The sequence below is a fragment of the Oncorhynchus tshawytscha genome, linkage group LG12, assembly GCF_018296145.1.
Source record: "Oncorhynchus tshawytscha isolate Ot180627B linkage group LG12, Otsh_v2.0, whole genome shotgun sequence".
Classification (NCBI taxonomy): domain Eukaryota; kingdom Metazoa; phylum Chordata; class Actinopteri; order Salmoniformes; family Salmonidae; genus Oncorhynchus; species Oncorhynchus tshawytscha.
In genome coordinates, this window is record NC_056440.1 from 8,617,276 (window position 1) to 8,632,518 (window position 15,243).

General features: G+C 43.7%; 2 protein-coding genes across 3 annotated transcripts in view; both read left to right on the plus strand.

Moving 5' to 3' along the window:
- Positions 1-8,112, plus strand: part of ccdc125 (coiled-coil domain containing 125) — a 36,222-nt gene extending 28,110 nt beyond the window's left edge. For both annotated transcript variants that reach the window (XM_042331283.1, XM_042331284.1), the window contains exon 13: positions 6,298-8,112. In XM_042331283.1, the coding sequence (XP_042187217.1) occupies positions 6,298-6,690 (393 nt within the window). In that variant the 3' untranslated portion in view covers positions 6,691-8,112. The remainder of the gene's footprint in view (positions 1-6,297) is intronic.
- A 253-nt stretch (positions 8,113-8,365) lies between these two features.
- On the plus strand, positions 8,366-15,243 carry fam151b (family with sequence similarity 151 member B). Its single transcript, XM_024403571.2, has 6 exons — positions 8,366-8,611; positions 9,557-9,682; positions 9,927-10,086; positions 11,666-11,886; positions 12,061-12,196; positions 15,065-15,243. The coding sequence occupies exons 1-6, from the start codon at positions 8,482-8,484 to the stop codon at positions 15,210-15,212; spliced, it is 921 nt and encodes a 306-aa protein (XP_024259339.1). The 5' UTR covers positions 8,366-8,481; the 3' UTR covers positions 15,213-15,243.

Below are 15,243 nucleotides of genomic sequence, written 5' to 3' on the forward strand. Positions count from 1 at the left end.
ACAGTATACTGTAGCCACACCCTAATACAGTATACTGTACCCCACACCCTAATACAGTATATTGTACTGTATCCACACCCTCCTAATACAGTGTACTGTACCCACACCCTAATACAGTATACTGTACCCACACCCTAATACAGTATACTGTACCCACACCCTAATACAGTATACTGTACTGTATCCACACCCTAATACAGTGTACTGTATCCACACCCTAATACAGTATACTGTACCCACACCCTAATACAGTATACTGTACTGTACCCACACCCTAATACTGTACCCACACCCTAATACAGTGTACTGTACCCACACCCTAATACAGTATACTGTACCCACACCCTAATACAGTATACTGTACCCACACCCTAATACAGTATACTGTACCCACACCCTAATACAGTATACTGTAGCCACACCCTAATACAATATACTGTAGCCACACCCTAATACAGTATACTGTACTGTCCCCACACCCTAATACAGTATACTGTACCCACACCCTAATACAGTATACTGTACTGTACTGTACCACACCCTAATACAGTGTACTGTACAGTGTACTGTACCCACACCCTAATAGAGTGTACTGTACCCACACCCTAATACAGTATACTGTATCCACACCCTAATACAGTATACTGTACTGTATCCACACCCTAATACAGTATCCTGTACCCACACCCTAATACAGTATACTGTACTGTACCCACACCCTAATACAGTATACTGTACTGTACCACAATACAGTATGCTGTACTGTATCCACACCCTAATACAGTATACTGTACTGTATCCACACCCTAATACAGTGTACTGTACTGTACCCACACCCTAATACAGTGTACTGTATCCACACCCTAATACAGTTTACTGTATCCACACCCTAATACAGTGTACTGTACTGTACCCACACCCTAATACAGTATACTGTACCCACACCCTAATACAGTATACTGTACTGTACCCACACCCTAATACACTATACTGTACCCACACCCTAATACAGTATACTGTACTGTATCCACATCCTAATACAGTATACTGTACTGTATCCATACCCTAATACAGTATACTGTACTGTATGTATCCACACCCTAATACAGTATACTGTACTGTACCCACACCCTAATACAGTGTACTGTATCCACACCCTAATACAGTATACTGTACTGTATCCACACCCTAATACAGTTTACTGTATCTACACCCTAATACAGTGTACTGTACTGTATCCACACCCTAATACAGTATACTGTACTGTACCCACACCCTAATACAGTATACTGTACCCATACCCCTAATACAGTATACTGTACTGTACCCACACCCTAATACAGTGTACTGTACCCACACCCTAATACAGTATACTGTATCCACACCCTAATACAGTATACTGTACTGTATCCACATCCTAATACAGTATACTGTACTGTATCCACACCCTAATACAGTATACTGTACTGTATCCACACCCTAATACAGTATACTGTACTGTACTCCACACCCTAATACAGTATACTGTACCCACACCCTAATACAGTGTACTGTATCCACACCCTAATACAGTGTACTGTACTGTATCCACACCCTAATACAGTATACTGTACTGTACCCACACCCTAATACAGTATACTGTAGCCACACCCCTAATACAGTATACTGTAGCCACACCCTAATACAGTATATTGTACTGTATCCACACCCTCCTAATACAGTGTACTGTACCCACACCCTAATACAGTATACTGTACCCACACCCTAATACAGTATACTGTACCCACACCCTAATACAGTATACTGTACTGTATCCACACCCTAATACAGTGTACTGTATCCACACCCTAATACAGTATACTGTACCCACACCCTAATACAGTATACTGTACTGTACCCACACCCTAATACTGTACCCACACCCTAATACAGTGTACTGTACCCACACCCTAATACAGTATACTGTACCCACACCCTAATACAGTATACTGTAGCCACACCCTAATACAGTATACTGTACTGTCCCCACACCCTAATACAGTATACTGTACCCACACCCTAATACAGTATACTGTACTGTACCCACACCCTAATACAGTGTACTGTACCCACACCCTAATAGAGTGTACTGTATCCACACCCTAATACAGTATACTGTACTGTATCCACACCCTAATACAGTTTACTGTATCTACACCCTAATACAGTGTATGTACTGTACCCACACCCTAATACAGTATACTGTACCCCACACCCTAATACAGTATACTGTACCCACACCCTAATACAGTATGCTGTACTGTACCACACACCCTAATACAGTGTACTGTATCCACACCCTAATACAGTATACTGTATCCCACCCTAATACAGTATACTGTACTGTACCCACACCCTAATACAGTGTACTGTACCCACACCCTAATACAGTATACTGTACCCCTAATACAGTACTGTACCCTAATACAGTATACTGTACCCACACCCTAATACAGTATACTGTACCCACACCCTAATACAGTATACTGTAGCCACACCCTAATACAATATACTGTAGCCACACCCTAATACAGTATACTGTACTGTCCCCACACCCTAATACAGTATACTGTACCCACACCCTAATACAGTATACTGTACTGTACCCACACCCTAATACAGTAGTGTACTGTACCCACACCCTAATAGAGTGTACTGTACCCACACCCTAATACACCCCACACCCTAATACAGTATACTGTATCCACACCCTAATACAGTATACTGTACTGTATCCACACCCTAATACAGTATCCTGTACCCACACCCTAATACAGTATACTGTACTGTACCCACACCCTAATACAGTATGCTGTACTGTATCCACACCCTAATACAGTATACTGTACTGTATCCACACCCTAATACAGTGTACTGTACTGTACCACACCCTAATACAGTGTACTGTATCCACACCCTAATACAGTATGCTGTACTGTATCCACACCCTAATACAGTATACTGTACTGTACCCACACCCTAATACAGTATGCTGTACTGTATCCACACCCTAATACAGTATACTGTACTGTACCCACACCCTAATACACTATACTGTACCCACACCCTAATACAGTATACTGTACTGTACCCACACCCTAATACAGTATACTGTACTGTACCCACACCCTAATACAGTGTACTGTACCCACACCCTAATACAGTATACTGTAGCCACACCCTAATACAGTGTACTGTAGCCACACCCTAATACAGTATACTGTAGCCACACCCTAATACAGTGTACTGTAGCCACACCCTAATACAGTATACTGTAGCCACACCCTAATACAGTATACTGTAGCCACACCCTAATACAGTGTACTGTATCCACACCCTAATACAGTATACTGCACTGTATCCACACCCTAATACAGTATACTGTACTGTACCCACACCCTAATACAGTGTACTGTATCCACACCCTAATACAGTATACTGTACCCACACCCTAATACAGTATACTGTACCCACACCCTAATACAGTTTACTGTATCCACACCCTAATACAGCGTACTGTACCCACACCCTAATACAGTATACTGTACCCACACCCTAATACAGTATACTGTACCCACACCCTAATACAGTGTACTGTACTGTCCCCACACCCTAATACAGTATACTGTACCCACACCCTAATACAGTATACTGTACCCACACCCTAATACAGTTTACTGTATCCACACCCTAATACAGTATACTGTACTGTATCCACACCCTAATACAGTGTACTGTATCCACACCCTAATACAGTATACTGTACTGTACCCACACCCTAATACAGTGTACTGTATCCACACCCTAATACAGTATACTGTACCCACACCCTAATACAGTATACTGTACCCACACCCTAATACAGTTTACTGTATCCACACCCTAATACAGCGTACTGTACCCACACCCTAATACAGTATACTGTACCCACACCCTAATACAGTGTACTGTACCCACACCCTAATACAGTATACTGTACCCACACCCTAATACAGTGTACTGTAGCCACACCCTAATACAGTATACTGTAGCCACACCCTAATACAGTATACTGTACTGTAGCCACACCCTAATACAGTATACTGTACCCACACCCTAATACAGTATACTGTACCTACACCCTAATACAGTGTACTGTATCCACACCCTAATACAGTATACTGTACTGTACCCACACCCTAATACAGTGTACTGTATCCACAGCCTAATACAGTATACTGTACCCACACCCTAATACAGTTTACTGTATCCACACCCTAATACAGCGTACTGTACCCACACCCTAATACAGTATACTGTACCCACACCCTAATACAGTATACTGTACCCACACCCTAATACAGTGTACTGTACCCACACCCTAATACAGTATACTGTACTGTACCCACATCCAAATACAGTATACTGTACTGTACCCATACAGTATACTGTACTGTACCCACACCCTAATACAGTGTACTGTACCCACACCCTAATAGAGTGTACTGTATCCACACCCTAATACAGTATACTGTACTGTATCCACACCCTAATACAGTTTACTGTATCTACACCCCTAATACAGTGTACTGTACTGTACCCACACCCTAATACAGTATACTGTACCCACACCCTAATACAGTATACTGTACCCACACCATAATACAGTATACTGCACCCACACCCTAATACAGTATACTGTACCCACACCCTAATACAGTATACTGTACTGTACCCACACCCTAATACAGTATACTGTACCCACACCCTAATACAGTATACTGTACCCACACCATAATACAGTATACTGCACCCACACCCTAATACAGTATACTGTACCCACACCCTAATACAGTATACTGTACTGTACCCACACCCTAATACAGTATACTGTACCTACACCCTAATACAGTATACTGTACCCACACCCTAATACAGTATACTGTACCCACACCCTAATACAGTATACTGTACCCACACCCTAATACAGTATACTGTACTGTCCCCACACCCTAATACAGTATACTGTACCCACACCCTAATACAGTATACTGTACTGTACCCACACCCTAATACAGTATACTGTACTGTCCCCACACCCTAATACAGTATACTGTACCCACACCCTAATACAGTATACTGTACTGTCCCCACACCCTAATACAGTATACTGTACTGTCCCCACACCCTAATACAGTATACTGTAGCCACACCCTAATACAGTATACTGTACCCACACCCTAATACAGTATACTGTACTGTCCCCACACCCTAATACAGTATACTGTAGCCACACCCTAATACAGTATACTGTACCCACACCCTAATACAGTATACTTAGGGCCCTGAATATTTCCTGTACATGTGGATAAATACATTTGTTTATATTCCTAGAAGTTCAAGTAATATTGCAAACGTTTCAAAATGTTATCTGGCTTTTCCTTCCCACCCACTGATCCCTCTCTCTCTTTCAATATTTATCTTTCAATTCAAGGGGCTTTATTGGCATGGGGAACATATGTTTACATGGCCAAAGCAAGTGAAGTAGATAATAAACAAAAGTGAAATAAACAATAAAGATTAACAGTAAACATTACACTCACAGAAGTTCCAGAAGAGATATTTCATATATCATATTATGTCTATATACAGTGTTGTAACGATGTGCAAATAGCTAAAGTACAAAAGGGAAAATAAATAAGCATAGATATGGGTTGTATTTACAATGGTGTTTATTCTTCACTGGTTGCCCCTTTCTTGTGGCAACAGGTCACAAATCTTGCTGCTGTGAAGCACACTGTGGTATTTCACCCAGTAGATATGGGAGTTTATCAAAATTGGGTTTGTTTTCAAATTCTTTGTGGGTCTGTGTAATCTGGGGGAAATATTGTCATACATTTGGTTAGGAAGTGCAGCTCAGTTTCCACCTCATTTTGTGGGCAGTGTGAACATAGCCTGTCTTCTCTTGAGAGCCATGTCTGCCTACGGCAGCCTTTCTCAATAGCAAGGCTATGCTCACTGAGTCTGTACATAGTCAAAGCTTTCCTTAAGTTTGGGTCAGTTACAGTGGTTAGCTATTCTGCCACTGTGTACTCTCTGCCAAATAGCATTCTAGTTTGCTCAGTTTTTTTGTTAATTCTTTCCAATGTGTCAAGTAATTATATTTTTGTTTTCTCTGTCTGTCTCCATCTCTCTCTTTCTCTCTCGCTCCTTCCTTATTTGTTCTCCATTGTCTCTCTCCCTCTCTCCATCCCATCCTCCTTATCTCTCCGTGTGTAGCTGAGTGATAAGGAAGAAGCTCTTGCTCACCAGAGGAAGGTTAGCTTCATGCTAGCCCGCAACACAGAGGAACTAGAGAGACGGTTGAAGACAGACAATATGCTGCAGACACAGGTCACATCACCACCACACTGTTCTTCAGAGACAGACACATGCAAGTCCAACCATGCAGGCACAAGCGTCTGCAGTTCCAACCATGTCCAGGAGAGGGCAGGAGTGGACCAGTGTCATGGTGGGGCGTTATCATCAAAATCAGACACCACAGACCTCCAGCCCTCCGAGATCCAAGAGGCTGAGACGGAAGCCACCGACCTCCAGATACAGGGCCTTTCTCTGGGGCAGTCACCCATGGAGAGAGGGGGAAGAGAGGACCATCTGGTCACCCTACTATGAGTTGTTTGTCATTACAGAGTGATCCTACCTGGCCTTCTTACTGTGGTGCCGTGCTTGAAATGGAATGAAACGTGTGCCAGCACTCCTTTTGGGTGCCGATACTCATGATATTTAAGTGAAAGGTATTCATTATATATTAGAGGTAATGTTCTGTAAGAGGTGCCGGTACTCTAGGACAAAATTAGAGGTGCCTGCACTCCGTACCGATGTGTACCAGCCCAATTCAAGCACTGCCGCTGTGCATCTGACTGATCATGGAACAAATCTGGTCCTGTATAAGTCTGGTTTTACGTGAATATTATCGGCCTCTGTGTAGCCCTTGTGATTGCATTTTATATTAATAATTCTTAGCACATTACAATTGATAGAAAGTGACTGAATGCTTTACATTTTGCTAAACCTCTTGCTCTGAATGTTTCCTGAGCTCTGATAAGATGTTTTAATGTATCCACTTATAAAATGTTATGATGGTCAAAATATTGAAGTGGAATTGTTTAGAGTTATGTTGCTGTGTGTAGAATAGTTATTTGTTGTCATGCAAATGTAAGAAATGGATATGTGCCAATGTTGATGTCCCTGATTACACAATTACACATATAGCCTCTGCCTCCTTTCAAGCCACAGGGCGCGTTTGAGCTGCAAGGCCAAATCAACCGGCTGTCGACGAAAGTCGAGCAGTGAAGTCGGGGAGATGTATCTGCGATAGCCGAAAGTCACAATTTAACCACAATGTATCGCGGATTTGATGCTCTCAAACATGACCCTTGACCTCTCTGACTGCAGTCAACTAAATTATCCTTGATCTCATGATTTCTGTAAAGTTCATGCAGTCAACATGTAGGCGCAAGTCAGACCATTTTTATCCCCAATAATGCAACACACTTTGAAAGCGACATGACAAAATTGACCCACTCGAACGAGCCCTATGACTGTTCAAACTCATAAAAGCAGGAATCTTAGTTATCAAATCCCACAATCCAATGCAACCAAAACACGGACAGCTGTGTGTAGGATGGGGAGATTCCTAGATGTGAGAAGTGTGCAGGAGGGCATGAGACAAAGGATTGTGTAGTATCTGTGGTGAAAGCTGTGTGTGTGTGTAAACTCTAGGGGTAACCATGGTGCTGGAGATCAGCAGTATCCGGGGAGAGAAAGGCCAAATGTATCAGAGACATATATCCCACAGATCACACAAATCAAACACTGATAACCTCCCATATCTGTTAGGTGAAATACCGCAGTGTGCAGTCACAGCAGCAAGATTTGTTGTCCGTTGCCATGACAAAAAGGCGGAGCTCAAACAACAGTATACGGTGCGTGTCAGATCTCCTGTACGGTGCATTCGGAAAGTATTCTGACCCCTTTACTTTTTCCACCTTTTGTTACATTACAGCCTTATTCTAAAATAGATGAAATCCTTTTCCCCCCTCTCATCAATCTACACACAATGCCCCATAATGACAAAGCAAAAACAGGTTTTTAGACATTTTTGCTCATTTATAAAAAATAAAAAACTGAAATCACATTGACATAAGTATTCAGACCCTTTACTCAGTACTTTGTTGAAGCACCTTTGGCAGTGATTCCAGCCTCGAGTCTTGGCACATCTGGAGGATTTAGAAATGTTGTATAAACTGAGATTGACCACACACTCCAGCACAGGAGGTGGCGGCATGCACCTGAAACGTTGGTTTGCGGACCGCCATTACATCATAGAAGAAGACGGAAGCGCACCTTTGAACAAAATCAGCTTTGCTAACGCAGTATTTCACGTGTATTTTGCCATATTTAATGGCTGTTTTAAATAGCCCAAGTTTAATCCGTTTATTTCGTGCACGAGTTATTGTTCTTATATTGACGTGCAGCTTTGTACTGTGTGTCGTCTGGAATTTGGAGAATAAAACGCCAGAGATATCCACAGGTAGGCTAGCATGCTAACGTTCTCTAAACGCACTAACTTACTCTCTGACTATGATTGCACTTACTATAGTTGCCAAGTGTCCAGCATTACTGTTACACAGGCATGTAACAGTAGATAGCTATGTTAATAGCTGACAGTAGTATAAACAGATTGTATATAGAAGTATAAAATCACTAGAGATAGCTAGCCACAGTTGTATCAAAGATTTTTGTATAACTAACTCAAGATAGACCACAGCCTGTTTCCGATTGGAGGAAATAAAGCAAGGTGTGCAGAGCCAAGCACGAGCTTGCGAGAGCCTTGTCGCGTTCTAGGATGTAATTAGCATATTTCCGTTAGGGAACGCCTACTCTGAAGTGCGCATGTACAATAACTCAATTTGCCCTTTTTCACTCCTAAACAATGCTATTCTTCACAACTTTTGGCAAAGGGTAAAGTCTACAAAACTTAGTCCACTCTTTTTGTAACATTCTAGTTTTGGAAACAGAAAACTGTATTGAGATCAAATGTTTCATTGATGAATCCATCTCCTTCAATCTTCTCCCACTGCCAGCCACTGGGCTTCCTTCACCACCATATTTGGTTGTGAGTGGAAACGCCAACAGGATGCTTCGCATTTATACATTAGGTGAAATATCTGTGTCATTGTTCTATCTGTGAATATTATTCCAGTCTATTTCCGTCTCCAATTTCCGGCCGTCACTAGTTACCACAGCCACAAAGTCATAATTATGGCAAAACCCTGCCTACTAAAGAAAACTTATCTTCTTAAAATCTGATTTTAAACCTAACATTAACCACACTGCTAACCCTATGCCTAACCCTAAGCTTAAATTTCAGACCTAAAAGCTCATTTTTGTTTTCATTAATTTTTACGATATAGCCCATTTTAACTTTGTGGCTGTAACTAATTAGTGACAAACCATATTTCCTGTCCATGTCTAGAACTGATGACTGACCAGACTCTGGAGTATTTTCTCAGCCAGGGGAAGATACAGGTTAAGGATGCAGCAGATATTGAATGGGCCCATGCTGCCAACAGCAAGAACAAGATCACAGAGGCACTACAGAGTAAGGACCACCTTGGATGGAGAGAGTTAACCAATAATTCATAGTGGATATGGTCGTATTCGTTATGTTGCCCTAAGCTGCCTGTCTTTACACGGGCCCATTATTCCTATAGAGATGTTATATAATTGTGTGGAAAGTTGGGACTCTATTTGAAATACGTGACTTGTTCACAACGTTTTCTGGTTGTGAAGATGCAGTGCATCAATTCATTTGCTCATTCTGTATTTCCTATCCATACACCAAGGCTCCGCCCACATGATAGAGGCAGACATACTTCTGAGGAGTAACGACCCTAAAGAGCCAATCATGGCTCATCCTCCTGAGACCGACAGTGATGTCACGCTGCGTGATTGGCTGAAGGAGGTCAAGGCATCAGACAAAGGGATAAAGCTCGACTTCAAAAGGTGAATGATCTTTCTACTCATTTTTGTTTAGTACTTGTTGTACTTTTAGTTATATTTAACTAGCTATAGGTGTACTCTCATTTGTGTATTACCTGTAAGTATGATAGAGTATCGTACAACCTGTCATAATGTAAGTAGCCTTGTCTGAGCCTGAACGGCACATAGTGCAGGAGCTACCACCATTCACAGATGCTAACTGCTTGAGCGCCTATTGACGATAGTATCTTCTGACTGGGGGAGTTTTGTTAAGAGCCTCGAGTGGTGGTGGTCTAAGGCTGGGATGTCCTTGTCCAATCACGCTCGAGCGACTCGTGTGGCGGGCCGGGCGCATGCACGCTGACACGGTCGCCAGTTGGACATTGTTTCCGCCGACACATTGGTCCACAGAGCCTATTTTCTCAACTAAATGCTACACTCAACAAAAATATATAAATGCAATATGTAAAGTGTTGGTTTCATGAGCTGAAATAAAAGATCCCAGAAATGTTCTATGTGCATAAAAAGTTGCTGATTGATCAACAATCTGATTAAACTGTATGATAATTACACAGGTGCACCTTGTGCTAGGGACAATAAACGGCCACTCTAAAATGTGCAGTTTTGTCACACAACACAATGCTGCAGATGACTCAAGTATTGACAGAGCGTGCAATTGGCATGCTGACTGCAGGAATGTCCACCAGAGCTGTTGCCAGAAAATGTAATGTTCATTTCTCTACCATAAGCCACCTACCAAGGTTGTTTTAGATAGTTTGGCAGTACGTCCAACTGCCCTAACACCCGCAAACCACGTGTATGGCGTTATGTGGGCGAGGGGTTTGCTGATGTCAACGTTGTGGTATGGGCAGGCATAAGCTACGAACACAATTGCATTTTATTGACGGCAATTTGAAAGCACAGAGATACAGTGACGAGATCCTGAGACCTATTGTCGTGCCGTTCATCTGCCGCCAACATCTCATTCAGCATGATAATCCATGTCGCAAGGATCTGCACACAATTCCTGGAAGCTGAAAATGTCCCAGTTCTTCCACGGCCTGCATACTCACCAGACATGTCACCCAATGAGCATGTGTGGGATGCTCTGGATTTGACGTGTATGACAGCGTGTTCCTGTCCATGTCCAGAACTGATGCCAATATCCAGCAACTTTGAACAGCCATTGAAGAGGTGTGAGACAACATTCAACAGGCCACAATCAACAGCCTGATCAACTCTATGGGAAGGAGATGTGTCACGCTGCATGAGACAAATGGTGGTCACACCAGACACTGACTGGTTTTCTGATCCACTCCATTACTTTTTGTGTAAGGTCTCTGTGACCAACAGATACATATCTGTATCCCCAGTCATGTGAAATCCATAGATTAGGACCTAATGAATTTGTTTTAATTGACTGATTTTCCTTCTGAACTGTAACTCAGTAAAATTGTAGAAATTGTTGCGTTTTTATATTTCTGTTCAGTATATTTCAGTGGAGATTTTCCAATCCACGACCAGGGTTAAGTTGTGTCCATGGAAACCGTCCGTATAATTTTCTCTGTCAGTTTTGTGTGATCCCATTGGTTGTTCATCCCAGCCTGACAGCGGTCGCTCCATCCATGGTGTTATTAGACGAGGTTCGGGCTGAGCTCCGTGGGCCCGTGTGGATCAACGCTGACATCCTGCCAGGCCCTGGAGGCAAGGCCACACCCCTTGACCCCAAAGTCTTCCTGGAGGCAGCTGTGACCCCTGGTTCCCATGGTGATGTTCTCTCCCTGGGCTGGACAACGGGCTGGACTGCAGATACACACAACCCAGGTGAGTTATCTGAACACAGACGAGCTGGCGTTTTACGTCATACCTGCTACCAGCTACCTGCCGTGGCTGTAGTCATTCATCTTACCTGGTAAATATAATTTGCAGGTATAATGTTTAATAACATATAAGTATGTAGGAGCCTTATGATGTCTTAATAACGTCTCTGCCCCACAGGGTACAGCTGGGAGATGGTGAGGGAGATGGAGGCAATGTGTCGGACCCTAAGACATCCGGTCACCTTCCCTGTCAGAGCAGCCCTCCTGGCCCATTCATTCTCCCAGCTACACTGGCTTCTACAGCAGTCAGACAGGTCTGATTTTATTTCACCTTTTATTTAACCAGGCAAGTCAGTTAAGAACAAATTCATGTTTACAACGACGGTCTAGGAACAGTGGGGTTAACTGTCTTGTTCAGGGGAACAGTGGGTTAACTGTCTTGTTCATTGGAACAGTGGGTTAACTGTCTTGTTCATTGGAACAGTGGGGTTAACTGTCTTGTTCAGGGGAACAGTGGGGTTAACTGTCTTGTTCAGGGGAACAGTGGGGTTAACTGCCTTGTTCAGGGGAACAGTGGGGTTAACTGCCTTGTTCAGGGGAACAGTGGGGTTAACTGCCTTGTTCAGGGGCAGAATGACAGATTTTTTTTTACCTTGTCAGCTTGGGGATTCAATCTAGCAACTTTTGGTTACTGGCCCAACACTCTAACCCATTGGTCCTTTTTTTCTACCTCCATCTGTCAGCTTCCGGTCCTCTATTCAATCTATCCCTCCGCTGTCCTCTACCTTTTGGTTACCCTCCGTCTGTCCTCTACTCTAACCCATCCCTCCGTCTGTCCTCTACTCTCTCCTCTCTATCCCTCCATCTGTCCTCTACTCTCTCCCTCTATTCCTCCGTCTGTCCTCTACTCTCTCCTCTCCCTATCCCCCTCCGTCTGTCCTCTACTCTCTCCTCTCTATCCCTCCGTCTGTCCTCTACTCTCTCCTCTCTATCCCTCCGTCTGTCCTCTACTCTCTCCTCTCTATCCCTCCGTCTGTCCTCTACTCTCTCCTCTCTATCCCTCCGTCTGTCCTCTACTCTCTCCTCTCTATCCCTCCGTCTGTCCTCTACTCTCTCCTCTCTATCCCTCCGTCTGTCCTCTACTCTCTCCTCTCTATCCCTCCGTCTGTCCTCTCCTCCTCTCTATCCCTCCGTCTGTCCTCTACTCTCTCCTCTCTATCCCTCCGTCTGTCCTCTACTCTCTCCTCTCTATCCCTCCGTCTGTCCTCTACTCTCTCCTCTCTATCCCTCCGTCTGTCCTCTACTCTCTCCTCTCTATCCGCTGTTTGTGAGTCTAATCCAATTTTATTTGTCACGTGCTGAATGCAACGGTAGACCTCACAGTGAAATGCTTACAAGCCCTTAAACAACAAGGCAGTTTTAAGAAAATAACCCCCCAAAAAGTAAGAGATAAGAATAACAAAAAATTAAAGAGCAGCAGAAAATAACAATAGTGGGGCTTTATACAGGGTGTTACGGTACAGAGTCAATGTGGAGGCTTTATACAGGGTGTTACGGTACAGAGTTAATATGGAGGCTTTATACAGGGTGTTACGGTACAGAGTCAATGTGGAGGCTTTATACAGGGTGTTACGGTACAGAGTCAATGTGGAGGCTTTATACAGGGTGTTACGGTACAGAGTCAATGTGGAGGCTATATACAGGGTGTTACGGTACAGAGTCAATGTGGAGGCTTTATACAGGGTGTTACGGTACAGAGTCAATGTGGAGGCTTTATACAGGGTGTTACGGTACAGAGTCAATGTGGAGGCTATATACAGGGTGTTACGGTACAGAGTCAATGTGGAGGCTTTATACAGGGTGTTACGCTACAGAGTCAATGTGGAGGCTTTATACAGGGTGTTACGGTACAGAGTCAATGTGGAGGCTTTATACAGTGTGTTACGGTACAGAGTCAATGTGGAGGCTATATACAGGGTGTTACGGTACAGAGTCAATGTGGAGGCTTTATACAGGGTGTTACGGTACAGAGTCAATGTGGAGGCTATATACAGGGTGTTACGGTACAGAGTTAATGTGGAGGCTTTATATAGGGTGTTACGGTACAGAGTCAATGTGGAGGCTTTATATAGGGTGTTACGGTACAGAGTCAATGTGGAGGCTTTATACAGGGTGTTACGGTACAGAGTCAATGTGGAGGCTTTATATAGGGTATTACGGTACAGAGTCAATGTGGAGGCTATATACAGGGTATTACGGTACAGAGTCAATGTGGAGGCTATATACAGGGGGTACCGGTACAGAGTCAATGTGGCGGCTATATACAGGGGGTACCGGTAGAGAGTCAATGTGCGGGGGGCACCGGTGTCGAGGTAATATGTACATGTAGGTAGAGTTATTAAAGTAACTGCATAGATAACAGAGTAGGGGGAGGGGGGCAATGCAAATAGTCTGGGTAGCCATTTGACTAGCTAATGATAACTTCATTCAGATCTAATAGCATGAGATCCCAGGATGTTGTCCCTGCTCTGCTCAAACACCTGATTCTACTAATCAGCTGTTCCCAGGATGGCAGGACCTTTTGTAGGTAAAGCACATTTCAGTGACAGACAATACAACTCTGTGATCTGATCCTGTCTGTTGTTCCCTCTCCTAGGTACAGCCTGACAGTGTGGATAACCCTGTCTGTTGTTCCCTCTCCCAGGTACAGCCTGACAGTGTGGATAACCCTGTCTGTTGTTCCCTCTCCTAGGTACAGCCTGACAGTGTGGATAACCCTGTCTGTTGTTCCCTCTCCTAGGTACAGCCTGACAGTGTGGATAACCCTGTCTGTTGTTCCCTCTCCCAGGTACAGCCTGACAGTGTGGATAACCCTGTCTGGTTCTCTCTCCTAGGTACAGCCTGACAGTGTGGATAACCCTGTCTGTTGTTCCCTCTCCCAGGTACAGCCTGACAGTGTGGATAACCCTGTCTGTTGTTCTCTCTCCTAGGTACAGCCTGACAGTGTGGATAACCCTGTCTGTTGTTCCCTCTCCTAGGTACAGCCTGACAGTGTGGATAACCCTGTCTGTTGTTCCCTCTCCCAGGTACAGCCTGACAGTGTGGATAACCCTGTCTGTTGTTCTCTCTCCTAGGTACAGCCTGACAGTGTGGATAACCCTGTCTGTTGTTCCCTCTCCTAGGTACAGCCTGACAATATGGACTGGCCACACTGATGTCTTCGTTGTAAAGGACCTACTGCCTTACAGGAGTGACATCGACAAGACCAGGATATATTACGACCTGCTGGACTCACAGAGGACACAGCTCAAAGGACTAACAGGCTACTGATCTTGTGTTATTAAACAAACAAACAAACAAA